This window comes from Thamnophis elegans, chromosome 1 (assembly GCF_009769535.1).
Source record: "Thamnophis elegans isolate rThaEle1 chromosome 1, rThaEle1.pri, whole genome shotgun sequence".
NCBI lineage: Eukaryota > Metazoa > Chordata > Lepidosauria > Squamata > Colubridae > Thamnophis > Thamnophis elegans.
This window is the reverse complement of record NC_045541.1, coordinates 81,520,625-81,538,429: the sequence shown is the minus strand read 5'-3', so window position 1 is coordinate 81,538,429 and position 17,805 is coordinate 81,520,625. Positions and strand designations below refer to the sequence as shown.

General features: G+C 37.9%; 1 protein-coding gene across 2 annotated transcripts in view; it reads left to right on the top strand.

Annotated features, from left to right (window-relative positions):
* Window positions 1–17,576, top strand: part of OSBPL5 (oxysterol binding protein like 5) — a 127,134-nt gene extending 109,558 nt beyond the window's left edge. For both annotated transcript variants that reach the window (XM_032224431.1, XM_032224440.1), the window contains 13 exons: window positions 1,912–2,096; window positions 3,671–3,752; window positions 4,720–4,818; window positions 4,915–5,011; window positions 5,563–5,661; window positions 6,557–6,654; window positions 7,231–7,320; window positions 9,479–9,615; window positions 11,406–11,591; window positions 12,157–12,295; window positions 13,049–13,154; window positions 14,820–14,922; window positions 15,842–17,576. In XM_032224431.1, the coding sequence (XP_032080322.1) occupies window positions 1,912–2,096; window positions 3,671–3,752; window positions 4,720–4,818; window positions 4,915–5,011; window positions 5,563–5,661; window positions 6,557–6,654; window positions 7,231–7,320; window positions 9,479–9,615; window positions 11,406–11,591; window positions 12,157–12,295; window positions 13,049–13,154; window positions 14,820–14,922; window positions 15,842–15,974 (1,554 nt within the window). In that variant the 3' untranslated portion in view covers window positions 15,975–17,576. The remainder of the gene's footprint in view (window positions 1–1,911; window positions 2,097–3,670; window positions 3,753–4,719; window positions 4,819–4,914; window positions 5,012–5,562; window positions 5,662–6,556; window positions 6,655–7,230; window positions 7,321–9,478; window positions 9,616–11,405; window positions 11,592–12,156; window positions 12,296–13,048; window positions 13,155–14,819; window positions 14,923–15,841) is intronic.
* The last annotated feature ends 229 nt before the right edge of the window (window positions 17,577–17,805 follow it).

Below are 17,805 nucleotides of genomic sequence, written 5' to 3'. Positions count from 1 at the left end.
TGCTGGTGTAAATGCTGGCAGATCAGTTTGCATCATAGCTTATAGCAATGTTACAGGGATCTGTGTCTGAAATTTCCATTATCTTTGGCGGACCAAGATGGATGGCAAATAGTCAAAATCAATAAGAGAAAGAAAGGTTTCATTCCTCACTGCAGACATGTTTCCTTTTATCAAACAGAATTCTACTGTTTGGCGCGTGGCACACTGCTTAAATACCTGCAGTGAACTTGCTCAAGGAGCGGCATTTTACAGATCAATATTGGTGCGAGAGATGTGCAAGCTTGTTCCAGTCAGGCTGGCTGCTTGAAGCTGTATGATTCCTAGAAGCAGGCTGTCAGGCCTGCAGCCATCTTTTCTTTTGGATCTGCCACACTTTCGATTATTCTATATTATTCTATTATTCTGCTATGCGTTTTCTATTGTGGGAAAATGGGAGGGGGGGTTGTACTATGTAGCCATTACAAAATTCTTTCTATAAAGCCAAGGACATCCTTTGTCTCTGCACCTCTGCACCTGACCGCAATTGGATGGGTGGAGCTGCCAGAATGGCAGTGGGAGATTGGACCATATGATGGACTTGTGGGTGTGGGGGCAAGATCTTGAACTTTCAACTAGGTGGGGGAAACCGGGAAGCTTTCAGATTCGGGTTTTCCCAGATGTGCCAACATGGCTCTCTTAATAAATTGAGCAATACTTTGCCTTGGACTCTGATTTATTTTTGGATGCTATTTGGAACCCTGACTTCATCTTTTTTTGCAAAAAAAAAAAAGAAGAAGAAGAACTGCCTTCTACAACCTGATCCCTTTACATATACTGGATTTCAGGTTCCATAATCTGTAGCCCAGCAACGGTCTAGCAGCTCTTAAGAATACCTGGCTAAAGTCCAACTCTATGGAAGGCACCAGATTAGGGAAGACTTGGACACATGTCTTGGAAGTTTTCCACAGCAAAGGGGCTGCCTATAACCACCCTGTTGTCACAGCTAAAGTTGTAGCACTGTGTGTGAATAAAACAAATTGCTCAGTTACAGTTTCTAGCAAAACTTCTTGCTCTAAAAACTCACTTTTATTATGAATGTTGGACTCTGTCCTCAGTAATGTATGTTTCTGTTGAGTTTTATGGCTAGTGTTAAAGAAAACATCCTATGCGAAGGATTCTGGATCTGCATAACTTATTCTAGGTTATAGATAGTTCTCTTCTTAAGAGCGTTCATTTAACAAACATGAATAGTTATGATGGACTTCAAAAAAGCTACCTAGGGCCCATCCTTGAAGTTACAATGGTACTCCCCCCCACTATCACATGATTGCATTTCAGACATTTGACAACCAACTGCCATTTATGACTGGTTACAGCATTCCATGGTCATGTGACCACAATTTGAAAATATTTTTTGTTGGTTTGTGGCAGAAAACACCAAAAAAGTGCCCGTTGGATATTTTGGATTCACTTAATTACCCTGTGGTTCGCTTAACTAAATATTTCACTTGACTGTGATGATTCATAAAAATAGTCATAAAATTAAGCTTGATTGCAACAACTTATGACCAAAATTCTGGGTGCATTGTGGTCATAGGTCAAGGACTATCTCTATATGTTCAGCCACTCAGAATCAATTTCTGGATTCTCACAGCAAACTTGCCCAGACAAGATGGCTGATCTATTAATCAAAATGTTAGCAGAATATTCAAGAATTCACATAAACAAAGGATAATATTATATTTCAAGCTGATGTCATAATACAGAAGGCATCTTTCAAGGATGCTAACTCTTCCACTTTGATGAATTCTTATTCAGTAGTGATATGAGAGCAGGAAGGGAACATCTTCAACTGATGCCAAATTGTCCCTTTTAATTTCTTGCTTTCCCTTTAACAAAGCTTCAATCTTACCGAAAGATTTTCCTCATCAGACAGGTGAATGTTCTCAAACCGAAACTGTGTCTGACGAAAATAAGAGTTTGATGTGGATTCTTCTGAAGCAGCTACGGCCAGGCATGGATTTATCCCGTGTGGTTTTGCCCACTTTTATCCTAGAGCCACGCTCCTTCCTCAACAAACTTTCTGATTATTACTACCATGCTGATCTACTTTCCCAGTAAGTAGCAGCTTTATAGCTGGAAAGTGCGTATCTATGAGATGATGTATAAGAGTAACCATATGGCTAGAACTCCTAAAGGAAATAAACCCTGACTGTTCTTTGGAAGGACAGATACTGAAGCTGAAGCTCATATAGTTGAGAAGAGCTCATTGGAAAAGACTCTGATGTTGGGAAAGATTGAAGGCAAAAGGAGAATGGGGTCCCAATAGATGAGATGGTTAGATAGTGCCATCAACACACTGAACATGGATTTGGGCAGCCGCCTGGATACAGTGGAGCAGAGGGGGGCATGCTGTGGTTCATGGTGGTCACAAAGAGTTGGACATGACTTAGCAACTGAACAAGAAATAGCTAAAACTGGGATATTTGTATAATTAAAAGATGTCTCTGATAATATAGGAAGTAAACCATGCCAGCTATGTGTCCCAGTGATCTTTAAGCAAAAGTGGTTTATGAAAACAATGGGAAATGCAATGAGAAAAAAGGGCGGAAATATCCTCAATGTTGTTGATTGATAAATCAGCACTTAATTTCATGTCCTTTGCTAGAGTGAAATATATTCAGATTTATGACACATTAAAAACAGCATTGAGAAATATAAATTCTGAAATACTTTGGGCATAGTGACTATTTCCTGCAGTAAAACACAAGATCAACAATTTGTATTCTATTTCTTCATTAACAACAATTTGGTCTTGTAAATACAGTATCAAAAGTTAGCAGTTAAAAATACAATAAACCTATCAAAGTCTTCTGTTCAAGACCAAAATGCTAAGTCGGTTAATAAATAGAAAGTGCAGGTATAATAAATAAAATAATGAAAATAATAAATGGGATATTGCAAACCCCACAGCCCATTTCCTTCTCAACCAATTTAGCAACATTTTCGTATAGTGATATTGTGGAATCTCTGCAAGTTCCAAATAATAGTTTCTTTTAAAAAAACCAATAATAGCTCATTAAATCATTACATCTACTGAGATTTCCATGATCTTATTTTTGAAATCTTCCAAAATCTCATATGGTTATTTTAAAGAGGTAAATGAATAAAGTATCTCAATATTCCTGTTATCAAATCTCTTACAAATGTCAGAGGCAACATGTTATAAATGTTATAAACTCAAAAATAATTCTACAAAAAAGAAAAATGATAAGTTCCAGAATACTGGGTTCAATGGTCTTCCTTATCTAATGATGGAACTAATCAAATCTCAGATATTCAAAGGTATCCGGACATATAAGCATTTACTGTATAAGAACTCTGTGAATTCTGTAGCTATGCATTGAAAATGTGATCGCTCTTGTCTCTTAACTTGTCACTCTGAATATTTGAAAGAGGCAGTTGAAATGTGCCATACTTTGTTCTCCCTTTTTTTTCTGCAGCTTTACATCCAATCTTACTTCATGATAAGTTTGATTTATCTATTAAATTTATGTGCCATCCATCTCATAATCCAGCAACTGTATAAATTTAAAAAATGAAAATAATACCTTTTGTGCCAATAAAGCCTGCAGCTCATGTCACACATATGAAGGAATAACTGAAATGGTCATTTTAATTCTTCCTGCAGAGCTGCTCTTGAAGAAGATTCATACTGTCGAATCAAGCAAGTCTTGAGATGGTACCTATCAGGCTTTTATAAAAAGCCAAAGGTATGACAGTATAGTACAGTGTTCCTTTCTTTATGCTTTATTCAAAAGAATTGTAAACTGTATTAAAGATTTACAAATCTTAAAGAATGTTATTAGGGATCGGCCATGGAATTTTCCAGGTAGCATCACTACCATTTTAAAGGAAGTCCTTAAACACCATTTCTTTGCTTAAGAATTCCCCTGAATAAGTTTTATTTCCCTGTCCAATTTACATCTGGAATTCAACTGGATTTAAACATTTTAGAGCTTTATGCTTGTAGGGTTATCCTTTTAAAAAATGTCTACTTATTCACGAGCTATCTTGGGATGGGTTTCTGTCTATAAAAATAACATTGGAATATTTAAATCACACTAAGTAAAATTAGAAAGTACACCAAATGTGTGAAGTGGTCTTGGATGTGCATGGTGCTCTCAGGTTGCATCTGATCTCATAGACCTAAATCCATTTTGACTATCAGCACAAGTCTTGCATTAGAATACCTGACCTTAGATGGTAAGGTGAAAGGATAGCTCAGAGTTGGAGCACATGCTTTTTGTATAGAAGATAAGTAATTATGTGTGGTTTAGCCTTAGATGAATTTGAAAAATATGTGTCGGAAAGCCTTGAGAGAGCTGCTATCAGTTTTGTCTTGGACAGACTCGGTAGAAAACAACTTTTTATCTTCCTAGAAGGAAGATCCGCACTGCTATCTGAATTAAAAAGATGTTTCCAAGGGGATTAGAATGCAGAATCTATATACAACTGCAGTTAAAATGCCCAGTGATAGCCAAGACCAGTGACATTCAATTCTTATCTCCACTTAGTATTTTGATAGTATTCATGCTCTCTCTCAGACCAGCTTACCTCATGAGCGTTATTATGAACATGTATAAATGATTTTCATTAATATCAGTCACACGTTTGGAAACTCATTCCAGGAGATTTATTTAACTGTGGTTCTAATGTTATTAAATTCATGTCTTCCAGGGAATAAAAAAGCCATACAATCCCATTTTGGGAGAGACTTTTCGTTGTTGTTGGTTTCATCCACAGACAAACAGTCACACATTTTACATAGCAGAACAGGTAAATCTGAGGCTTCCTTCTATACTAATGCTATTTAGCTATATAGCAAAACTTTGTACATGTTTTTTTTTTTTACTTTATTGCCTTCCATTGCAGGTTTCTCATCATCCTCCAGTATCGGCCTTTCATGTCAGTAATAGGAAGGATGGGTTTTGTATTACTGGCAGCATTCTAGCCAAATCAAAATTTTATGGTAAGGCATCTCATCAGACGGACAAAGCTCTCTAGTTCATACATGTTGGTAAACCACCATGTGGGTTGCTTGATTTTGACTTAGTGTCTCATAAAACCCACCTCTTAGGGCAACTAGGCCATTTCAAATTGTTCAACAAATCATAATTGAAACGAAACCCTGCCTAGCATTAAATGTGAATGCAGCTGGAGAAGAATTATGATAGGCATAACACTTGATTTGCCTTTTTTCTAAAGCCAAAATCAACTTTGATGCCAGTGTATGTAGGAATAAAGCATATTGCTAAATTTTAACATGTAGAGGTGCTTTTGTATGCATAGACATATTGCAATTTGTTCTTAGAGGAAAAAAATATGGAGAGTCACTTTTCACACATCCCTTAAAAGAAAATAATAAAAAATGGGTATATTGTATCTGCTTAAAAAACATGTCCATCAAGGATGTTTTTCAAAAAGTTGTTTTTTCTTAATCTAGATAATTTGTATCTCTTGTTTCCCTTGTTCAATTTTAAGAGCGACTATCATGCCATTTGTATTCATCTGTTTCTACAGGTAATTCACTTTCGGCATTATTGGACGGCCAAGCTAAACTCACATTTCTAAGTTCTGGGGAAGAGTATGTCATTACAATGCCATATGCACACTGTAAAGGTGGGACATTGCTGGGATTCTGGAGGGGGGGGGATTGTATGTGCTATGTCCTTTCCTGTCTTGGATTCCATTTTCTTCCTTTAAAAGATCCTCATTAAGTTTTTCTAGCTACAGTATGTAGGAAATTAGGATGAGGTAGGAGTCTGTTGTTTGTTTGTTTTTTAAAAACCTATAACATACAATGCCTTGTCACCCACCAGTTATGTTTAATTGCAAAAATGGTAAAAAGTAATCTGAATTTGGAATAATGTGATGCAAGACTGTGCAAAAGATAGCTTCCGTGCCTTAATATTTCTCTAGGATGCAAATTACATCTGTTGAAATGTCTTCTACAAAATTATTTGAAAAAGGCAGTAGCTTGGGGATTTACCTATACATGTCCAAATGCAATGCAATTGAGTTTGTACAAATTGAGAAATTTAACATAAGTTGTAAATACGCTATTTCCAAAAAAATGGTTACAGTATACAAATGAAGATAACCGAATGCCATCAGAAAATACATATTGAGCTATAGAGGCAGCAAGGATTGAATTTGCACTGAGCATTTGTTGCTTTGTGATCAAGAAAACCTCTTCCAAACAGAAAGCAGTGTAGCAGTGATGGGTTCAGGGATCTGAAATTATCCTGCATTCTACAGATTGAAGGAGATAAACTTTCTGCCTGTTCTTGCTATATGAGTGGTAGCAGTTCTTGTTTATGCTTTGCTTGAATGTGCTGGACAACAGGACCTAGTTTCATTTTACTGCAACCCAATTTTTTAAATTAAATCAGTATTTTACATTTTCCTTTGGTGTAAGTCATAATGAATGAAAAGGGCTGCCTTTATAGGTTGATGTATGTAATCTCTGCATAATTGAAGCTCTGCTAATAGTTGTATTTTTTTCTGTTTCTAGGAATTCTGTATGGTACCATGACAATGGAACTTGGAGGAAAAGTTACTATTGAGTGTGAAAAAAGCAATTATCGGGCAGAACTGGAATTCAAATTAAAGGTATTGGACACTCTGTTCCATTTTCAACTTGTCTCCAACATTCCGGTTCCAATTTTATCTCCTTATGTGAATTTCACAGGGCTGGTTTTAAAAATCATCCCAATGCTTTCTCAATAATAACGTTGATTTGTTTTTTATTTGAGGTTTTATTGTAATTTTTATGGAAGTTTTAACTTTTATGCCTTTGTATAGCCTACTAATAATTACTATGATCCCCAAGAGTCTCTTTGACTATCAGTAATGGGCCTTACATTCATTATAGAATTTGAATGTGCATTCGCAGAAGAGTTTCCCTTGGTTGGTGCACATTTGGTGTTCTCCAAACAGTATTCAGAAAAAATTTGACTGGTGTTTCAAGTACATACTAAAATAATCAAATTAAGTACTTCATGTCACTAGCTGAAAAGTTTGTCTGTTTGATCTATATTTTGGTATCAGAAACAATATAGACTTAATTTTCCCTGGAATTCTAGAGAAATTATATTTTAGTTACCTATCTAGACACATTTGTGTTCTCGGCCAAATTCTCACTCTTTCTGGACTGAAATCGTTTTTTCTTCCCTTTACATTCCTTAGCCATTTTTTGGTGGCAGTACAAGCATTAATCAAATTTCAGGGAAGATTAAATCAGGAGAAGAAGTGCTGGCAAATCTTGATGGACACTGGGTAAGAAATCGTAATATTCTTTAATGACAGTTTTAAAATGCATATATGAATTGAAGAGCTACCATTGGAATGCTGTGTTCCATGATGCTTCCAAGAAGAGAACTCAGTTTAAAAGAAAAACAAGTGGAATAACATTGCATCAAACAGCTGTATAGGTGTAGATCTATCTGTGCTTGTTGTCTTTGCTAGCCCAAATTCTGAAATCTTAACTTTAGTTTCCATGTAATAAATGAACATCAACCAAAATCCAGTGTGGGAGTTAGTTATAGTAATTCACACGCTTCCTGGAAGGTCAGCACAGATCTTGAACACTTCAGCTTCCTAAGTATAACTTTCATATGATGAATCCTAAATTGGAGGGCTTTGCCTGAGTTAACAGACTATATAGATTGTCTTTGAAATGGTAATGCCCCTACCATTTGCTTTCCTTTCGTTCTGACAGGCATAAGAACTATAGCTACTACTAGTAATATTTATATGGCTGCCCACTCACCTTATGATGGGCAACAAAACAAAATATCAGAGCAATCACAAACTTAAAAAAATAGAACATTTCAAAAAGCAAAGAAAAAAAACAACCCGTTCAAACAACACATTCATATAACTCACAAATTCAACACTTCCTGACCTCCCACCTTAGAGAAGAATTGAGTCTTCGGGTCTTTGTGGAAGGCCAGCAGTGTTTAGACTAATCTATTTTTGAGAAAATGAATGTTCTAAAGAGTGGAGAACACAGGCTTGCCAGGTTATACATTTTAACAGATAAAACCTAGAGCCATGATGATGAACCTATAGCACATGTGCCACAGGTGGCACACAGAGCCGTCGCCCCAGCTCAGCTCGACTGTGCATGTGTGCATGCCTCCTGGTAGCCAGCTGAATTTCAGGTCTCTGCCCCGGATGCACAGGGGGCTGGGCGCATGCGGGAGATGTGCGTGCATGCATGGGGGGTGGGTCATGTGTGCATGCGCAGGGGGTGGGGGGGAAGCAGCCTGTTTTTGGTTCCAGGAAGCTTCGTGGAAGTCCACTAGGCCCAAAATGGGGCGTGGGGTGGGGGTCACGCACACATGCACATGGGGCAGGGAGCGCAGGGGATCACATGGGCATTGCATTATGAGTGCCAGCAAGTGTGTGTGCCTGCTATCATCACACGACAAAAAATAAATTAGCCGTCACTGACCTAGAACATGCCCCTCCCACCTGTCTAATAGAGAAAATCAGAAAATGGCATTCCCTCAAACATTGAGGCCCATGCTGTGAAAGCCTTATTGTTAATACAGGTAGTCCTCAACATACGACCACAGGTGAGCCCAAAATTTGGCTTGCTAAGTGATAAATTTGTTAGATGAGTTTTGCCTCATTTTATGAGGTGTTAAATTAGCAATTCGGTTGTTAAGTGAATCTGGTTTCCTCGTTGATTTGCTTGTTAGGAAGTCACAAAAGGAGATCATGGCATACTGAGACTACTGTCATAAATATGAACCAAGCATCTGAATTTAAATCACATGGCAATGGGGATACTGCAACGGTCATAAATACAAAAAGCTGTCATAAGTCACTTTTTTCAGTGCCGTTGTAATTTTGAATGGTCACTGAGCGAACTGTTGTAAGTCGAGGACTGCCTGTAACCATACCTTGAATTGCACCAAGAAACCTATTGGGTGCCAGTGCCGCTTATGAAGCAAAGGTGTAATTGGAGCATCCCAAGGTATGTCTATAATAGTTCAAGCTGCTGGATTCTGGACCAATTGCAGCTTTTGGATGGGTTACTGGGACTCCCTGAATTGCTGTTGCTAAGCGATGCAGTGATTAACATCACACTTCATAACCTATATTGCTTAGTAAAGCATTCCCAGCCCCGACTGCAGTCATAACTCGAGAATTACCACATTGGGTTTTTTTGTAATGAATAACCCAGATATGTGACACCAAGTATATGGGATTTATCAAAATAATATAAGATAGGCTCCCATCCCAAATATGTAATCATTTATAATTAATCAGTGGAGGAAATAAAGATGTAGGAGAAAATAAGGGAGAAAAAAAATCTCTGTCAATAGAGAAGAATGGAATTCTTTTGTTTTGTTGTTAATCCTGTCTCAAGATATCTCCTGCTTGTTTGAAACTGGCACAAACTTTTTATTTTTTATTTTTTCAGGATGGTGAAGTATATATACATGATTTGAAAAATGGCAGTACGGATATTTTTTGGAACCCGACCAGTGAAGTCCGAAAACAAAGACTGAAACGTCACATTGTCTTGTTTGAAGAGCAGACAGAATTTGAATCTGAGAGGTAAGGCAGACAGTCTGATGTCAGAGGGTGACGGGAAAGAATTTGACTACCCTTGATTGCATTTTGGGCAATGTAGTTTTATAAAAGTTGATTCGTGTCTAGTTATATTAGATTATGAATTGGTATTTTGAACATGATTCCGAAAAAAATAAACTTGTGGTGGTTTCTCCACTCCTGGTGCAGTAGAAATGTTTTTAACCTTCGCCATATATAGCTACAGATATCTTCCTTTTTTATTGGACTAATATGTAGTACTTTAATCCTTCTGCTAGGTTTGTTACAAATGGAATTATTCCTTAATTTATCAATAGGTTAGGTTTATTACTTATTTTATTAATTGTATAAGATTGCCCAAGATTATAGTGACTCTGGACAGCACACAGTAAAATTAACTCTAAAATACGTCCTAAAAACCCAAACACCTGGAGGAAAAACATATTCAAAACAAATAAAACATACAGAGCCTATCTATCACTCTAACCCACATGTGTCAAACTCACTGTGTTACGTTGCCGTCATGTGACATTTTGCAAAAAAATTCTCATTCGCGGAACTAAGGTGGGCATCGCCTGCACGTGACACATCTGGCCCACCAGTTTGACATCCCTGCTCTAAGCCAAGGCCTAGGTGAAGAGCCAAGATTTCAGAGCTCTTTCAAGGGGAGTCAAGTTGAAGGCCAATGTCTCTAGGGGAAGATTGTGTACCAAGGGCCAGATGCTGTGATAAAGAAGGCACATTTTCCATCAAAGTTCAGTTGAAGGGATCTAGAATATGTCAACTCTGCTTTGATTGAACAGGCTGGTCAGAAAATATAGAAGACAGATGGTCCTTTAGATAATTATTTTAAATACCATAGAAATACATATATAATTTATGGATGTTAACCAACAAGTATTACTTGGAATACTGCATCCAATTTTGGTCGCCATGATGTAAAAAAGATGTTGAGACTCTAGAAAGAGTGCGGAAAAGAACAACAAAAGTGATTAGGGGACTGGAGGCTAAAACATAAAGAACAGTTGCTGGAATTGGGTATGTCTAGTTTAATTAAAAGAAGGAGTAGGGGTGACAAGATAGCAGTGTTCCAATATCTCAGGGGTTGCCACAAAGAAGGAGGAATCAAGCTATTCTCCAAATCACTTGAAGTCAGGACAAGAAGCAGTAGATGAAAACTTATCAAGGAGAGAAGCAACCTAGAATTAAGGATAAATTTCCTGGCAGTTAGCACAATTAATCAGTGGAACAACTTGCCTCCGGAAGTTGTGAATGTTCCAACACTGGAAGTTTTAAAGAAGAAATTGGACACTCATTTTTCTGAAATGGTATAGCGTTTCCTACCTCAAAGGTCCCTTCCAACTCTGTTATTCTGTTAACAGTTGAATTGCACCTAGAAACAACTGGTAACCAATGCAGCATAATTTCCCACACCACCACATTCTGGGTCAGGTGTAGCTTCAAAGTGATTTTCAAGGGCAGATACATACATGGTGTATTGCACAAGATGATCAAAGCATGAGTGAGCATTTGAAAGGCCAAAGATGCTGGGGGATCTTCATAATCTGTAGCTGGGCTGGAACTATAGGGACCGGTTGTAAATAACATGCATTCAATCCTGTTGTATCTTTGTATTGTTGCAGAATGATTAGTTGTTTACTGATGACTTCTGTATGCATCTTCTGGCAGTTCAGAAGGTTCAATAACATTACTTAACCAAGTTTCCATGTCTCTTTTGTTTCCACTGAACTATATGGCTATGCTGGCCTACTAACTTAATGTTTGACTGTTTTCAGACTCTGGCAGCATGTAACCAGTGCAATCGGCAAAGAAGACCAGCACAAGGCCACTCAAGAAAAGTTTGTGTTGGAAGAGGAACAGAGAAATGTAGCACGAGAACGGAAGGAAAACGGAACAGAGTGGAACCCCTTGCTTTTTTGGCACAATGCTACCACAAATGAATGGCACTACAAATATGAAGAGTGAGTGACTTATAATTTTCAAATTGTGTTCCATGTTCAAGAATTTGATGGACTTTTGTGGGAATCTTGCAGTAACAACAACAAAAAGTTCACTTGAATACAGCCAGTTTTCAATCACTAGAGCTTTGTCTCTTGATCCAAGCGCCTTTTTTTTTGTTAAATCAACAAGTTTCACAATCTGAAAAGTACTGAAAATGAACCATTGGAAGTATTTTGTTCTTTTTAGATATTGCATTTATCATCTCTTGCAATATACCTTATAAATTGATCAGTGTCTTTTACCTTTTCCTCTGTTGTAGGTGACTAATTATAACATTGATGTGACTGGATCACCATAAATTTAAATTAATATTATGCTGTTGCTTATTGAGTTACAGTTAATCATGTACTTAATGATGCCTTTTTTTGAATAACATTGTTGCTCATTTTTTAATATGGTCTTACGCCCTAAAGATCACTCATCTGGTTTAAAGTGATCTTTTCTGATCCACCTGAGTTCAGCAATGAGCATGTGTATTACTAATTGTAATCTGGTGGATTTTCATAAGCTTCTTTTTTGTTAAAGTTTAAGTCCTTGGGATCCTTTAAATGATATCGCCCAGTATGAGAAGGACGGTGTACTTCAAACCATGCAGAGGCACTTACCCAACAGAATGTCAACTCACAAGAACATGTGCATCGGTAACCAAGTAGCACGACACAAGGTAAATTAGTAACTAGCTCTGCTGGCAGTGTGCATTTTCCAAAATATTTGAAAAATTGGAATACTTTTCTCCAGTCTGTTTCCAGAATGGTGAAAAGTCAAACCAATTCACCATGAGTCCATTCTGAAGCAAAAATGGAATACTGTGGAATACTGTGAAATTATGTAATCTCAACATAAATGCAAGAAGAATGCCAGTTAGACAGTATAATACCAGTAAGTGGTTGATATGCAGGATTTTAAAACTGGTATGTTTACATAGCTTATTGGGAAAAAATTCTCCTCACCACACCTTTGAAGCTTCACCAGAATCATTTGGGAAAAGATTTGTACAGCTTAAGGTGGCAAGCGGGTACAAAATGTGAAATACAAATAAAATTTAAAGGGAAAATATTTCAGGATCTACAAATATTGATACCTTAGAAAAACAAAAATGGAAGAAAGAAAAACGAAACTGGGTATCCTGCAGGGAAGGTTAGCTATAATCCTCTTTAATCAGGCTGTGCTATAATATGTTGTTGCAAGCTTCCACTTATAGTGCTTCCATTGTTCAAGTGTAGATTTCTAGTGCCATAATGTAGCAAATCTCAACAGCCCATCAAGAAAACACTTATTTCAGCTCATAATTTGACAAGCAATCTCCAATACAGGAGAGTCAGTCCAAATGTGCGCTAATTCTTAAATTTTATAGCATACCTAAAGTCTCTACTGTGGCTTGTATCTTATGAGCTATTCGGTATTTCTTTACATTCAGAGTCGACACCGCAAAGCCAGTGATCAACCCTCCAACAACAGTCAGAATACCACCGAAAGTAGCTGTTCAACGCCCGAGTCTGTGCAGGAACTCTCAGATGATGAAGGCAAGTACTGTATTTTGCAGTTTGTAATATTGCCCTAAGATCTGTTGATATGTCACAATAGTTCCTCAGCCTTCTCAGCCTAGTGACTTCACAATGCTATTTTGGGGCAATGAAAATTATATGTATCTGAAAGGCACTACTTTTAAGGAAAGCTCAGCTATTTTATCTAGGGCATAGTGCTCACTGAATAACATGAAATAACCCATTTTTTTAAAAAGTTAGCAATAAATTGGCTGGATTAAAAAATATATTCTTGGTTTCAAGTGTCAGAGGCCAAAATAGATTTTTGAAACGTCTTTTTAATGCTTTACATCATCTTCCCAACCTACTCCATTCCATGTACATTTGTTGTCAATTCCCATAGTTTTCAGCCAATCTGGTCTTTTATTTGTTGAAGTCTTAGTGTATCTGGAAAGCACTAGCTTGAGGAAAGCACTTCTAGTGTGCTATGTTGATTTGTGGTCTCTAGAATAAATACCATAAATTAGACAAGCTAATATTTTAATGAGATAGCAGTGTTTATAATATGATCTTTTAGTACATTTAGAACCTTTAGAAAAATTTAAAACCTGGGGTTAAAAATGGTGAAACGCAAATGAAATATATTAGATGGGGAAATAACATAAGAATTGTATTGATTTGAAATTGCTATTAGAAAGAACAGGAAGTTCCTGTTTGCACTGTATTGTGTAGATGTAGTGTACGTCTAAGTTCTGTTTGTGCGTATTTTGTATGTTTGTAAATAAAAATAAAAAGGGAAAAATTTAAAACCTGGTCCTTTCCCCCTTCTAAGGTTCAAAACATGCACTTCATTGTGTCTGTTTTTGTGAGGTAATTTGTATGCTACATTTGGCCCAGGTTTTTGAGGATAGAGGAGCCTACAAGACTCTTTAAGACAACTCACCACAGGACAATCACCCCATGGGATAACTCAATGTGATGAATGTTAACCGCCACTGTTTCTTCTACATACTTTCCATTTTTGTCAGTGGAAATAATGTTAAAAAAAACCAGTGGCAGATAACATCACGTTGAGTTATCCCCACTGCAAGATGGCCACAGAGTGGGCCATGGTGAGTTGGCCATGGTGATTTGTCCCATTCTGATCTGCAAAAGGTATATCTGGGTCTTTTCTTTGAATAGATCTATGATCAGTGTATCAGTGGGGGGGACTGGTTAAAAATCATGGCATGTACATATAACATCACTTACATACATCAGCTGCCATGACCCAACTGCATAATTGCATAATTTGAGCAATGGCATCATACAAGTATCATTTCGACACATCATGGCTTGTTAGGGACACTGCTATTTGCAAGACCTAGAATAATATCAGTGTCCAGTGAATTTAAAATTAGTTTTGTGGTCCATTCCAATTTTTATATTGCCTTTTATTATGTATAAGCAAATCCTCTACAGCAGGGGGGTCAAACTCGTGGGCTGAGGACCAGATGCATCATGTGCTTGCCATGCCCACCCCCATTTTACCAAAGGGGGGGGGAGTTGCATTACGTCAGGTGATGAAAACGTGATGCCACAATTTTGACACCCCTGTTCTACAGAGAAGGGAAATTTAAAAAATGAAAAATGTAGCAGCGGATTCCTTTCTTTTTTCCAAATCACATTGTGAAATCCTATCACTTAATTTATCATTTCACACAGGCCTTGGAAGCCCATGTACTCAATGTGGGAAGGAAACCAGCCACTTGAAGGAAATTCATACTGCTGTCTTATCACTCCAGAGAGCCCAGCAGGACATACATAAGTATGATATTTCATTAGGAATGCAATGCTTGTATGAAAAAAGAATCAGTTGTGGAGGTTCTCATTCACTTGCAAAATGGCTGCCAAGCTAGGTTTAGCAAAGGACAAACTATTTACCTTGATTATTTTGGACGGTTTCAAGCAAAGCCCTGGCAACAGCTACCCACCATGGCTCATCTATGGATTTAAAAATAAAATAAAATTCAAGTGGAAAAAAACTATGAGGCAGAGAGCCTGGCAGATATCAGAAAAAATGTTCGCAGCGGGTGCTCCATTATGTGCTTGAGGAATGAAAATAGTTGGCACAAAATCCTAAACTGTGGTTTATAATTCACACTGGCAAGGGTTCATACAACCTGTGAACCATAAAGAAAGCATAGGTCCGTGAAGGTGAACCTATGGCACGCGTGCCACAAATGGCACGCAGAGCCCTCTGCAAGAACACCAGCCGTCACCCCAGCCCAGCTCCATTGAGCATGCGCACACCTCCCGCCAGCCAGCTGGTCTTCGGGTCTCTGCCGCACGTGCATGTGGGGGAGAGCGCGGGGGGGTCGTGTGTGCATTGCATTATGGGTGCAGGCACGCACGCGCACTTTTGGCACACGACGACAAAAAGGTTAGCCATCACTGGCATAGGTTGACTGAGCATGTTATATGAATCCAGTCAAATGGAAGTGGCATGCTTTTAGAAATACTTTGGGGAAGGGGCAGCCTATTCAACTTTGCTGCAAAGATTAGAGATGGTGAATAGAGCAACCATGAAAGTGTGACATTTTAGGTTTATCTAAAAAGCGTGGGAGAAAGTATGTGTCTAGGGTTTAATTCTGCATGGATGCTTTGCTTTTTGTGTAGGATCTGTATCTGTCAGTAACCATTGGTTATTTGAATAGTAATCGCTTGATATTTTTTTTTCCTTCCAGAAACCTCACTGCGCTGAGCAAGGAATCTCTCTACAGGAGGGGCTTACCCCAAAATCTTGTGGAGTCCCGGTGTTGGTTTCTTCTCTGCATCTTTCTAACTTGTCAGCTCTTCATTAATTATGTCTTCAAATAAAACACTGCATTGGGCAGCAATAAAAGTGAGGAGCTGTAGAAAAGGGGAGACTTAATTGCAAGGGGCCCTTTGAGGCACCAAGCACTTTAATACACAACCAGGAGTGGAAGGAAGAGAGAGAAGAGAGAGGAGAGAGAGAGCGCGAAAGAGAGAGAGCCAGGTAGGCAGGGAACCTGCATAGTTTTGTTCTTACGATCAATGTCATTGCCTTTTTCCATGTACATTCACAAGGACCTCTTTACCTGTATGGGCCTTAATGCTGAAGCCAAATGTAGCTTTAATTGTGCAATTTTGTTTCTATGTCTTGTCATTTTTCTGACGCAGTTAAGCGTTACCAGCCAGTATTGGTATATCCTTTGAAGCATGTATGCATCTACTTCTTTTGTAAATGGTCCCACTGACTTGTTTTTTAGCTCTTCTCTTGTTAAGGGAGGACATTTTAGCATCCTTTAAAATGTCTTCCGGAATCAGTTAATTTGCATACATTAAGCAACCATGTGAAAATTCAGCCAATGGGTATAGACAGCACAGTTCTTGGGTCTTTTGGGTGTGCTGTCACATCTAAAATCCCTACGAATAGCACATCACATTCCACAAATACGTGCAATTTCTTATAGCCTGCCACTTTTAGGAAATTGGAGGCCTTCGAGGTGCAATTAGCTAATGCCCTAATTATGTCAGTGAGCCAAATAGGCCTGCTTGTGTGTCAGTTTTCTGTTTTAATTTGGGCTACAAAAATCCAGATGTTTTTCTGAAAAGCAGCCAAGATACAGAAAACCTTACTCATCTGGATTTTGCAGCATACCTAAGATAGCTGTCACACACCAACAACACACACACACACACAAACACACACAAACACACACACACACACAATTGAGACATAATAAGTGTTATAGAAAACAATTTCACTGAACTGTATCATTATTTTGAGATGAGCATGTAAGCACTGTGTCTATAGGTAATTTTGTATGTCACAAAATCCCTGGGATTCACTAGGATTCCCTTTGCCACCCAGAGACCTTTTATCTATTGAAGCACACAAGACAAATACCCGAGCAGTTGCAAATCACTGCTTCTACATATTTCTAAAATGATTACATGCAATCAATTTGCTCGGCTTCCCTGTATTTTCTATCAAAAATGATTGCTGGTACAGTATTACATAATATCCCACTATCCTGCATAGGGCTGACTGACTGATTGAAGGCATCTTCAAAATCTTGTGTGCACTTAGGTACATTTATAGTAAGGGTTTGCCACTGCATCCTCCGAATCTGTTGATAGTCCTTCCTATTTTTACACCATTTTTAAAAGATTTGCAATATTTTATGTAGAAATGCAGCCAGTACTAAGCTTTTCTTTTCTGGCCTGAAGTAATTCCAAGTGGTAAGTACTGCTATATATATATAGCAGTATATATATATATATATTTAGGTATGTATGTATGTATACAGCCTAAAATATTTAGTGGTGTTGCCAGTCTGGGGCTAACTTTCAATGTAAATGTTTCCAGATTTTTAACTATGTTCTTTGTGATGTTCCCGTGTTAGGGGACAATTTGTGCTTGACACATTGAAATAAATTACATAATTTTCATTATCGCTTTGTATGGCTGAATCATTGTACATGGAGCGTGTCTTTATGTTCTTCTACTCTACACTTTATTTGAGACACTTTAAAATCAAATGGAAAATCCTGGGCACATCACATGGATGCTGTCTGCGAGAATTTAGCAATGAATGCAACGCCTCCTTCTGGAAAGTGTTATTTTCTAGCAGCTGTGTTACCATATACAAAGAGTGAATTATGCTGAATTATGGTTTTGTGA